The following is an 11,688-nucleotide window of genomic DNA, read 5'->3' on the forward strand; positions in this document are numbered from 1 at the left end:
ATTCCTCTGATATTGCTCTACCTTTTACCCTGTTTCCGCCCTACCCTCTGAATCGATAAAGCTCTCCTTTGTGACCGGAGTGGGAGACTTATTGAGGGGTGGGTCTACATTATGCCAAGGAGGCCCCTTAGGTCTGTGGACTAAGGGAGGCTTCCCTAAAAATCCCCTGACTTGGGGAAGTGCCCCAAGTGCTTGTATTGGGTCTAGCACCCATTGGACGATCAGGCCTGTGTTCTCCAAGGTGCGCAGAGCCAGAAGTGAGTCCAGAGCCTTGGATGGTGGCAGCGGGACCCCCAGGCTAGCGGGTGTGCTCCAGGGAAGGGGTCGGCCGGACGGGAGGCACCCCAGGGAGGCACTCGGAGCCTGGAAGGTGGTCGGGCGCAGGGAGGTGGGCGGCTCAACGCAGGAGCGCCCGCGACTGGCCCGCCACAGGCTATCCCTTAAGATGTTTTCGTCAGCCAACAAATGCCTTAGCCTTCTGGGAGGGCAACACAGAGGTGCGCAGGCAATCCAGGATGTTTTTGGGGAGTGCTGGGGACAACTGTCTGGTGCAAGTGCTGGAGGGGCCGTCCTCCTCTTGACCCGCGAGGGCAAAGCAGTTGGGTCGTGATTCTCTGCTCTCAGGAGGGAGGGTTGGTCAAGGAGCTGCCCCGGGCGTGCAACTGCAGACCCTGGTAGTCCTCTGCTTTATGCCAGTGTTTATTCCCAAAGTGCACCTGAATTCAGTGAAAAATCAACCAGCCAATTTCTTCTGTGGGGCCCTGAATCCCAGGACCAAGAAATACTGAGCAGTTCACAGAAGACGTCTCGTATCTCCTCTGATGAGATCTGCTGTGCAGCTGCGTAGCGGTCAGTGCACGCATTCGCCATGGGGCTGCTCCTTTTTTATCTAAGGTCACTTGTTATGTGTCTAGATACCTTAGTGAAGAGAAGATGTGTGTGGGGCCCAAGCATGGTCTTGTTTCCCATGCCGGAAGAAATCTCCTGTGATCTGGGGGCTTCAGCAGAGTAAAGAACAGAAGCACTGACTCCTGCTTGCACGGCAGCTTCCTTCCCACAACAAGGCCTGCAGACCCGGCGTAGGGAGCACCTGGAGCCGGAGCAGAGGAGAAAACTGACCTCCAAACATAGACTCATAGACAAGGAGGGCTGGAAGGGGTTTCAGGAGGTCATATCAAGTCCAACCTCCTGCTCCACGCAGGACCAGCCCCAACTACATCATCCTGGCCAAGGCTTTGTCTACCCAGGTCTTCAACACCTCCAAGGATGGAGACTGCACCACCGCTCTGGGTAACCCACTCCAGTGCTTCACCACCCTCTCGGGAGAAAGTTTTTCCTAATACCCAGCCTCAACTTCCCTTCCTGCAGCTTGAGCCCATTGCTCCATGCTCTGTCACTTGTCCCCCACTGAGACCAGTCCAGCTCCATCCTCTTTGCAGCCCCCCTGCAGGGAGGTGACGGCTGCTATTCAATCCCCCTCGGTCTTCTCTTCTGCAGATTAAATGAACCCATTTCTATCCACCTCTCCTCACCAGTCGTGTCCCTCAGCCCTCAACCATTTTCATTGCCCTCCACTGGACTCTCTCCAATGTGTCCACATCCTTTCTGTAGTGGGGCCCACAGCTGGACACAAGAGTCCAGATGTGGCCTCCCCAGTGCTGCATGGAGGGGAAGAATCACTGCTCTGGATCTGCTGGCAACGCTCCTACCGATGCACCCAGGATGCCGGTAGCCTTCTCGGTAACAAGGGCACGCTGCCGGCTCCTGTTCGGCTTCTTGTCCCCTGTCCCCCCAGGTCCTTCTCTGCAGAGCTGCTGCCCAGCCCGTCGCCCCCAGCCCGCGGATTGCTCCCTCCTAAGTGCAGGACTTTGCACTTGTCCTTGTTGAGCATTGGGAGATTTCTTTTGCTCCGATCCTCCAATTAGTTGAGGTCTCTGTGAATCCTAGCCCTACCCTTACATTCTCACGTTAATGAGTGGAAATGATCGTTGTGCCCTAAAGAAGTAGAATGGAAAGATCCTGGTCATGGAGTCTGTCTCCCCAGGTGAGATTTGCAGGGGTACAGGCTGTGGCCAATGCATCTGCTTTTCTCACGAGCTGGCTGACGTATCCTTGCCGTGCAGCTGTAACTTCCTTACTGGCAGAAAGGATATTTTCTGCAATACATTTTCCTAGACTAATGCCCCCCCGCCTTCCTGCTCCATGCGTCAGGGGGGTTTTAATCCTCCCCCAGATGCACTGGTTCATAGATTCATAGATTCATAGATGTTAGGGTCGGAAAGGACCTCAATAGATCATCGAGTCCGACCCCCTGCATAGGCAGGAAAGAGCGCTGGGTCTAGATGACCCCAGCTAGATGCTTATCTAACCTCCTCTTGAAGACCCCCAGGGTAGGGGGGGAGAGCACCACCTCCCTTGGGAGCCCGTTCCAGACCTTGGCCACTCTAACTGTGAAGAAGTTCTTCCTAATGTCCAATCTAAATCTGCTCTCTGCTAGCTTGTGGCCATTATTTCTTGTAACCCTTGCGGGCGCCTTGGTGAATAAATACTTACCAATTCCCTTCTGTGCCCCCGTGATGAACTTATAGGCAGCCACAAGGTCGCCTCTCAACCCTCTCTTGCGGAGGCTGAAAAGGCCCAGGGTCTCTAGTCTCTCCTCGTAGGGCTTGGTCTGTAGGCCCTTAACCATACGAGTGGCCCTTCTCTGGACCCTCTCCAGGTTATCCGCATCCCTCTTGAAGTGCGGCGCCCAGAATTGCACGCAGTACTCCAACGGCGGTCTGACCAGCGCCCGATAGAGGGGAACTATCACCTCCTTGGATCTATTCGTCATGCATCTGCTGATGCACGATAAAGTGCCATTGGCTTTTCTGATGGCTTCGTCACACTGCCGACTCACGTTCATCTTGGAGTCCACTAGGACTCCAACATCCCTTTCCACTTCCGTGCCACCCAGCAGGTCATTCCCTAGGCTGTAGGTGTGCTGGACATTCCTCCCTAGGTGCAGCACTTTGCATTTCTCCGTGTTGAGTGCTGGTGCTGGTGCTGCCGCAGCCCAGGCTGGGGATGGGCTGGGCTGGGCTGGGCCAATGCTTTTACTGGCGCCGACCCCGCGGGGTCCTGGCTGGAGGGTCTTGCCCCCGCGGTCAGGCTCAGCTCCATGTTGCACTGGGGCAGGAAGGGATTTCCCCCCTGCTCAGACTGGTCTGGACTTGGGGGTTTCTCCTTCCTCTGCAGCGGGGGCACGGCTTGGCCTGGGGGCTCTTGAGCGTATATTAACAACCTTTTAAAGAAGCAGGATGCTGGCGGCCACGGCCCCCCCGCTTTCCCTGTGGCAGGCTTGGATGTGATGTCTGGGCTGTGTCAGGGGTGATGGCAGCTTAGAAAGAGTTAGATGATGGCTTGTCTGGGCTGGTTTGGACGGGGCTGACCCTGCCTCAGGCAGGGCTTGGACTGGATGTGACCCCGCAGCTCCCTGCCAGCCCCGCGGCTCCGGGACTCTGTGATTGTCTATAATTAATGGTTGTTCGCGTAGCTTTCTGTCAGACTGAAAGGGCAGAGCGAGTGAGGTCCCCAGGTGTCTGTTCTCGGTCCAGCACTAGTCAGATTTTCACCATCGCCTCGAATGATGGGATAGAGAGGACGCTCACTGCATGCGTTGCTGACCCCAAAGTGGAGGGATCACAAGCAGTCTGGAAAGCAGGATTAGAATTGAAAATGAGATTGCTGAATTGGAGAAATGGTCTGAAATCAAGAAGATGAAATTTGGCAAAAACGAGCGCTCAGTACTGCAGTTCGGAAGGAAGAATTCACGCACACGTGCAGAAGTGGATTACTGCTGCCTCGCTGGTCACTGAAGAAACCGGTCCGGTAGCCACCCTGGACGGGGTCCAGAGCGGGGCAGGGAGAGCGACAAGGGACCTCAAGACGTGGCGCCTGGAGAAGCTTGAAAGAGCTGGGTTTCCTACCGCAGCGCGGAGAGGAGCGGTCTGGTGTCGGCGGGACGTGTCTGTGGTGGGGGACCCACAGCCAGCAAAGCGTGCTCCATGTTCGAGCAGGACGGGGCTAGAAACGATTGCCTCGAATAGCAACGCGGGAGACTTGGAAATGCTTTCTTGATATCAAACCTCTTAGTAAGGCTGGTCCCGTCTGGAAGAGGCGAGGTAGGGAGGCTGCGCAGTCCCCCTCGCTGGAGGCTTCTGAGAATAGGGCAGGTCGGTGTTCGTCAGGGATGCTCTGAGGTACTCGGTGCTGCTTCAGAGCTGGAGGAGGGCCTCGGTGACTCGTCGGGTCCCTTCCAGCCGCGATCCCGTGGGAGTAACGGTGGAAGCTCCTTCGCTGGGGGTTTGCAAGAGGAGACTGGATGCCCATCTCCTGCCATCCTGCATCTGAGCTGGGGTTGGACTAGATGTCCCTGCAGGTCCCTTCCAGCCCGGTGATGCTGCGAGTGCTCGCCGTGTGAGCCGGCCCAGCTGCCCAGCGCATCTCCAATAAGTCACGTGGGTTTATCTTGCTCCCTGCTTGGATGAACGTGCAAGTGTGTCTCTGTTCCCACAAGGACTCTAGCCTGGGACTTTCCACGGTCTTTTTGCCAGTGGAGTGCAAAAGCTCATGAGATGCAAGACTAAAAGGAGCAATGCAAGCTTATGCCATAGGTCTGTTATAGTATATATGATGTGTTTGCTATATGCTGCTCGTTCCAGGTGACAAAGAAAGGGAGCTCCCTTTAGGCTCTTCTAGACTCTGTTTTGGTGTGGAAATTGCTAAAGTGGGGTTATAACCAAATAATCCAAATGAGGTGTTGCTTAAATGCATTAAATTATGTAGGAAAGAATTGAAAGTATGCATTTATCATGTCCTGCTCGTGTGGTCAGCTCCGTCGCTGGGGTGGTGGCGGGGCGTGACGCTCACCCAGCCTGTCTCTCCTCAGGCTCTACGAAGGGAGTAAGACGGAGGAGTTCCAGGCGTCGCTGCAGCGGTTCCTGCTGTCCGTCAACCAGCTGATGAAGTCCACGCAGGAGGGGGCCACGCTGGACTTCCAGGTGAGCCGGACGCCGGCGGAGCTGCGAGCCAGCAAGCATCTGTGTGTGCAGATGGGGGCATTCGCTGGCACGAGTTTGTTCTCTGAAGTATCTGGTCCTGGCCCCGTCGGGGAGCTGACGGAGGGCTGGGTTGAGCGGACGTGGCCTGGCGATCCCTGTGCCCCCGTGGAGAGCGCTAGGCTCTGCCACGCTGCAGCCTGTGGTTTGAGGACGTGATGCGGCCTGCGTGTCGTGGAGCGGTGCCGTGGGTGTTACTTCATTAGCTTGTCTTCCCCCAGCACAGTGCTGTATATGGGGGTGGGTTTTCCTAACGGCTCCTGCACCCCCTTCACATGAAAGCTCCTCGGCTTTGCTTTGGGCGCATCGCCACCCCACCTGGCTTCCATCAGTTGGAAGCCGATGCCTCGCTCCCATTAGCCAGCGATGCATGTGCCCGTTATCCAGCTGATACGTTCCCGGCCCAGCGCCTCCTGCTCTGTGCTGCCCTTTGCCCGTGGACGGCTGCCGTGCGGATGCGCTGGCTGTTGTGCTGGTCCTTATAACAGCTGCAGGTTGCAGCAGGCACAGCTTGGAGGGTAAGACCGGGAGGCTGCATGGGCATGGGGAAGCTTGCAGGAGCGCCAGGCCCAGGCTGCACCGTACGCAGAGCACATGGTGCTTCCAGTAAGGACCCCAGTGTTGCAGTCCAGGTGCAGCCCCCGCATGCGTGTGTGCAGCTAAGTCCTCTGCGTCTCGCTGCACGTGCTCCCCTGCCTGCCTTTGGCTCGCCCTGAGAGACCTCTGGCTTAGGAGTGGACTCTAGTCCATGTTTGTACAGCGCCTAGCGCAGCAGGGCCTGCTCCACGACCACAGCCTCCCAGGTGTGAAGGTCGCATAAGCAAACCGAGAGCCAAGGTCCATCACAGAGAAGATGGCTCCATCCCAGTCCAGGGAGTTCAGTTCCCAGCGCCCCCCCGCTCCCCCCTCCAGACAGAGCAGGACACCCCGTCCGAGGCCACGTTCCCAGCCCGCCTGCTCAGGCCTGACCCGTAACGACAGTGGCGCCCCGCAGCGACCACGTTGGGGTGGGGTGCTGCCCACAGAGGAGCTGACGCACCTTCGCACCTGGTGAAGCTGAATTCGAGACGAGATCTGAATCCGTCTTGCTTTGACGTCGTGCAAGATGCAGTTCGGTGGCAGCACCTTGCTCCCCACGCACGTGGCCAGGCCACCCTCGGCAGCCGGCTCAGCCATGGCAGGAGGACACGCAGCTCCTGCTCAGCCCGGGATGAGCGCCAGCCCTGCAGCACGTGTCCTTGAGCTCAGCGTGTGTCAGTCTCGCATCTGGCGCGGCTTGGATTCAGGCCAGGACCTAGCGTCCTAAAGAGCCTGATGATCTGCTGTCTGGGCAGAGGGCAAACGGCTGCTCTTATCCTTGCAGACCTTTGGAAATGCCTCTGGGAGAGCAGTGCAGGGTGCAGGGCACGCGCGGGAGTGTGCCGAGCGTGTCCTGGTGCGAGTGACAGGAGACTGCTGCAATCCTGCAGACACCTGCCCTCGCCAGCTCTCCCCTGCACCAGCCAGGTGGAGCAGCGAGGGGTCGGCAAGGACTCGGTGCGCGCCGCCCTCCCTCTCCGCCCCCACGTGCCGCAGCAGCTCAGTCCTGGCCCAAACGGTCTCGGGTGGAAGCAGACCCCGAGCAGGACAGAGGGCGGGATTGTGTATGGTGAGAAGTGACGTGGGTACAAGGACTCGCCCCATTTCTAGCCATGACCCTCTTCTATCTCGGGGACTCCCAGAAATACCCTTCTCATGTCAGCGGTACTGGTGCCCTCAATGCCACTGCGCCATAAAAGCCGGAGGACTTTGTGCCCCGCTTGTTTGCTCTCCTGGGGCAGGCCTGGCGTTGTGCATGTGCCCTGCTCTTCGCCCCCCACGTCCCGTGCCATGCCAGACTCCCGCTGCTCCTCCTCCATGCATGTCTGTGTGGGTCGGGAAGAAACCTCCAAAAGGATCTAGAAGAACTAGAGAAGGGCGGCACGGATGATGAGGGGCACGCGGGGGCTTCTGTATGAGGAGAGACGATAGCAGGCCTGCTCGGGGTCAAGAAGAGACGCTGGAGCGGGGACACAAGAAGGGCTGACAGAGGACTGCATGGCGAGGAGAAATCACCAGAGATTTATGGTTTCCTGTCTCTCACCCGGGGTCGCAGCGTGCAAGGAGCAGGCAGTACATTTAAAACCAACACCGGGCAGTTGTGTTTTCCTAGCGTGGCATGAGAAGGGGGACTCGTGGCCCCCAGATGTGCGGGAAGCTGAGAGCTCAGCTGGATTCACCGGGGCTTGGACACGTGCTGGGAGGAAAGGGGCATCGGGGGCTCTGGGGCAGGGCGTGAGGGGCACGGGCTCTGCGTCAGCCCTGCCCAACCTCAGCGCTGGAGGCTGCGGGGAGAGAAAACCCTGCTCCGCCCGGTCACTCTCCCTCCAGCTCTGCTCTGCCCCGTGCCATGCAGGAGACAGACCTGGGGCCTGAGCCAGGACGTGGCAGCACTGATGCTCCCGTGGTCAGATCAGTGCAGACGGGCACGGGGGTTTTGCCTGCTTCTGCAGCGAGGACGCGATCCTCTTCTTGGCTCCCTTGAGTGCATTTTAACGAGCTCTTTCTCGCGAGCGGTGGCAGGATGTTGGCGGTGCCCTTGCCCCCGCTTCTCTGTGACAGGCTGCGGTCCTGCCGTTGCTCCCGGGCACGTGCTGCGTGGTTGCGCGAGGCAGTTGCCAGTGCAGTTCTGGTTGGAACGGGCCAGACTGGCGGTGCTCAGCCTTCCCGGCATTGGGTCCACAACGTTAAGTTAGGGGAAGCAGAAGTACCCAGAGCCATAGCAATTCACACAGCCCCCGCTCCCCTCCGCCGACCCGTGGACCCGTGGGAAGCCCCACGGCCGGACGACTTGCTCTGTAGGCTGGATCCAACCTAGTGGCCGTGCTCTGAGCACCGCTGGGCCCGACGGATGCTCATCCCGGTGCGGCGCTGGGGCTACTGGTGACCTCCCGAGGGCCCTATGAGGAACCCACTATAAACCAGTTTGCACCCGGGTTAAGCTCGGGCGTCTGCAGAGGACCCAGCTGGGCACAGCCACGTTGCCACGTCTCTGTCGCAGCATTTCCTAGAGCAGTGCTAGCTTGTTACAGCCTCTGCCTCTTGCTTTGTCAGACCTCTGCAGCAGAACAGAACAGCGTATTCCCTTTCCATCTCTCGGAGGGTGAATTTATTACCTGCATTAGCGATTTGCAGTAATTATTCCCCAGTGACTTTAGTTTCTGCAGGAAGCCCACCCCGCTGGCCTGGAGCACAGACTCGCGCGGCGCTTACAGGCTCGCTGGAGCTGTCTGTTTGACGTGTCCCCGGGGTCAGTCACGTCTCAGGATATCGGTCTGTGAAGCGTCCATTGCTCCAAGCATCGCCTCTGCTCTGCGCACCCAGCAAGTCTCCTCCTCCCTCGTCTTCCCCACGCTCCTCATTTCTCTCCTTTCTGTCAGGAAACTGTCTCGAGAGGACGGGCTAGTCCGGGACATGGGGCATGGTTGTTCTGGAGCAGCCAAGGATTCGTTCAGCTCCAAACATTTACGGAGGTGATCGAAGCCAGTGGCTCTGCTGACGTGGTGTGAGGGGCTCCACGTGTCCTCCGTGTCCTGCTGCTTGGTTTTTCGGTGTTTGCCAGTCAGTGAAGAACTGCACGTCGGCATTTCTTTGTCATTGAACCGCGGGTTTGACCTTGCTTGGCTCGGCCAAGGACCCCCAGGACAACAAGTCCTCAGGCAGGAGGGAGGGGAATAAATCCCAGATGTCACCAGCTTTGTTGGGCACTCAGGCACAGTGGGTGAGGAAAAGGGAGATCCCAGTAATGAAGGATATCTCAAGGGCCTCATGAGCCAGAGCCAAGAGAAGGTCTCTGTCCACGTGCCCCCTCTCCGCTCTGCTCAGGGCCCCAAAATCTGCCATAGGGACAAGAGGTCACTTGTGCAGCCTCATCCTGTGCGATTGTCTGCTCTTCGTGGGCTTCATCCGTGGGCAGAGCGGTCTCCTCCAGCAAGCGTGCCACGGCTGTCTCCGGGGTCTCTTTGCTGAGCTGGATGATGTGCGAGGAAATGCACTCCCAGTCCATCCTGCGCCAGGCCGCGGGGGCCGCGTTGGACGAGGCGAGATGTCAGCGTACGTCCCCGGGAGCAGCCGTTGTCCGAGCTCGGCTGCCGGCTGGGGCTGGGGCTGGGGCTGGCGCAGCACGGGGCGGTTCTGCAGGTGCCCAGCACCTTTCTGGGACGAGCGCTCAGCCGCCAGCCCTGCCGCCTCGTTCACAGCCTGACCTCCCTTTGCAGCCCTAAGGCGTAGACACGCGAAGTCTTTTTAAAATAAATCTGTTAATCCTGGAGCTCGAGCTGGAGCCTCCACGGTGAGCGCAGGCTGCCCGCACCAGTGGGAGCTGGTCCAAACCCACTGCTGCGGGCACTGGGACAGAAGACGTATAGCAAAGAAACACGGGTCAGCCCAGGACTGCATCCGGCCCGGTTGTCGGTGTCCGAGCCAGGCCGGGGTACCGGCTGCTACGGAGGAAGGGATGTGCTGCTGGCTCACGCTGCACCGGCGCATGTAGAGTAACCTCGTTTGCACGGAAAAGGAGTGACGGATGCCTCTCTGAGGCTGCAGAGCTTGGGGACGTGGCACAGAAGTATCTCTCGTGTCTGACCAGCCGCCCAGCGTGCCGTGGCTCAGAGCCGGCGTCGGCTCACCTCGCTGGCCGGCCTCTCCATCCTGGCTCTTTCTGTTGGCTTCTTTCCGCACCGCTCGCACCTGCCTGCCCCTTCCGCCGCTCCTGTCCCCGCGCCCGCCCGGGGGGGATTGTCTCGACAGCGTGTCAGCTGCAGGGATGCTTTTCCTGGTGATGCGCAGGGTGGAAGTTTCCTCTCTGCATCCGGATAATCAGCCCTCGTCTGGGCGAGGGGCAGGAGGCGCTTGCTCAGGACTTTTGGCTAACACCCGTCAACATGGATTTGCACCCATCCGACAGAAATTCGGGTGGGCAGGAAGCCATGTGGAGAAGGCTTCCTGCGTCGACATCATGTCATGCAAGCATCTGGAGGAGGAACGGCTGATCACAAGCAGCCAGAATGGGTTTTACTAAGATCAGATTGTGCCAAACAAGCTTAATCTCCTTCTCTGACAAAGTAAGTACTTGGCTGGATGAAGGGAGTGCCGTGGGTGTCGTGTGTCTGGACTTCAGCCGAGCTTTTGGCAAGGTCCCACGTGGCCTTCTCGTAAACAAACCGGAGAAACAGGAGCCGGACAAGCTGGCTCAATAGCCGCAGGCAAAGGGTAAGTCTTAGGGGCAGGTGTCAGGACGGCAGGAGGTTTCTAGTGCGGTCCCACAGGGCCTGGTGCTGTTCAAGGTGTTCGTTAATGTTTGGATGCTGGCACAGGCAGCTGCTGGAGCAAGTTTGCCCACGACATGAAACTGGGAAGGGGTTGGACTAGACGACCTCTCAAGGTCCCCTCCAGCCCTCCTCTGTGATTCTGGGACTCCCATCCAAGTCCTGAGCTGACACAATCCTTAATGAGATCAACGCAGCATCTAAAAGAAGCCAGGACGGGCACGGTTTCATCTTTCCTAAAATAAGGAACGCTGCGACAGTGATCGCCCTTCAGCGTGGACTTTTATTAGATCACTTATAAAGCACCATCTAAGTGCTGCAGAAAGACCAACACCGATCCGCTGTCTGGTCAGATACCAACAAATAACTGTGCAAACGAAAGCCCCAAAGTACTAGACTAAATGCACAGTAATTAAGGTGTATTAATAAACAAGTAGATGTGTCCACAGTCATTGCATAAAGGACCAGCGCAGTCGAGCACGGCCAGGATTAAGCATGCTCATGCATTCGGGTTTTATCTGTGGGACCCCTGCTCTTCGTGGGCTTCATCCGTGGGCAGAGCGGTCTCCTCCAGCAAGCAGGGCACGGGCCGGACGATGCTGGGGGAATAGGTATTTCTGTACAGCCTCGCAGGCCGGCGCGTCTCCAGGCCTCATCCCGGACCGTTCTGTGATGTCTATTCCTATCGTATCCGAGTGCCTTGCAGACACTAATGAAATTATCTTTGCAGCCTGCTTGCGAGGGAGGAAGGTTTGTCCATCCCCGAGAAAGAAATCGGGCCCGAAATGAGCCTGGTGGACTTGGCAGGATTTAATTCATAAGGCACGTCGTGGTTCTGCTAGTTTGGGGGCACAGCGGGGGTGCGTGCCACTGCTTTCTCAGCCCACTGAGTCTCTTCATCGCACCTCGTCTATTTGGAGCACGGGGTTTGCTGACTGCAGTGGCAGGCGCGAGCCGTTCACACACGTGCATGTCGGGTCTCGCACCGCGGGCGCCCAGCCTGGGCCGTGGCACGACTAGCCCTCGCCGCTGCACCAGCTGCCGCACAGTAACAGCCGCGCCAGGTGATCGCGGGGCACCGGAGCAGGTCCATCCAGGTCCTCCCCCCACCCTGCCGTGGTCAGCGTTGTGGCGGGCCAGTAGGGGGCGCTCCTGCGTTGAGCCGCCCACCTCCCTGCGCCCGACCACCTTCCAGGCTCCGAGTGCCTCCCTGGGGTGCCTCCCGTCTGGCCGACCCCTTCCCT

At 58.5% G+C, this 11,688-nt stretch overlaps 1 protein-coding gene across 1 annotated transcript in view; it reads left to right on the forward strand.

Annotated features, from left to right (window-relative positions):
* LOC102377683 (dedicator of cytokinesis protein 2-like) overlaps positions 1-11,688 on the forward strand; it is a 117,457-nt gene that overhangs the window by 33,975 nt on the left and 71,794 nt on the right. Inside the window, exon 23 of the mRNA XM_025191920.1 lies at positions 4,931-5,042. Coding sequence (XP_025047705.1) covers positions 4,931-5,042 — 112 coding nt within the window. The remainder of the gene's footprint in view (positions 1-4,930; positions 5,043-11,688) is intronic.

Source organism: Alligator sinensis, unplaced genomic scaffold (genome assembly GCF_000455745.1).
Source record: "Alligator sinensis unplaced genomic scaffold, ASM45574v1 scaffold1334_1, whole genome shotgun sequence".
Classification (NCBI taxonomy): Eukaryota; Metazoa; Chordata; order Crocodylia; family Alligatoridae; genus Alligator; species Alligator sinensis.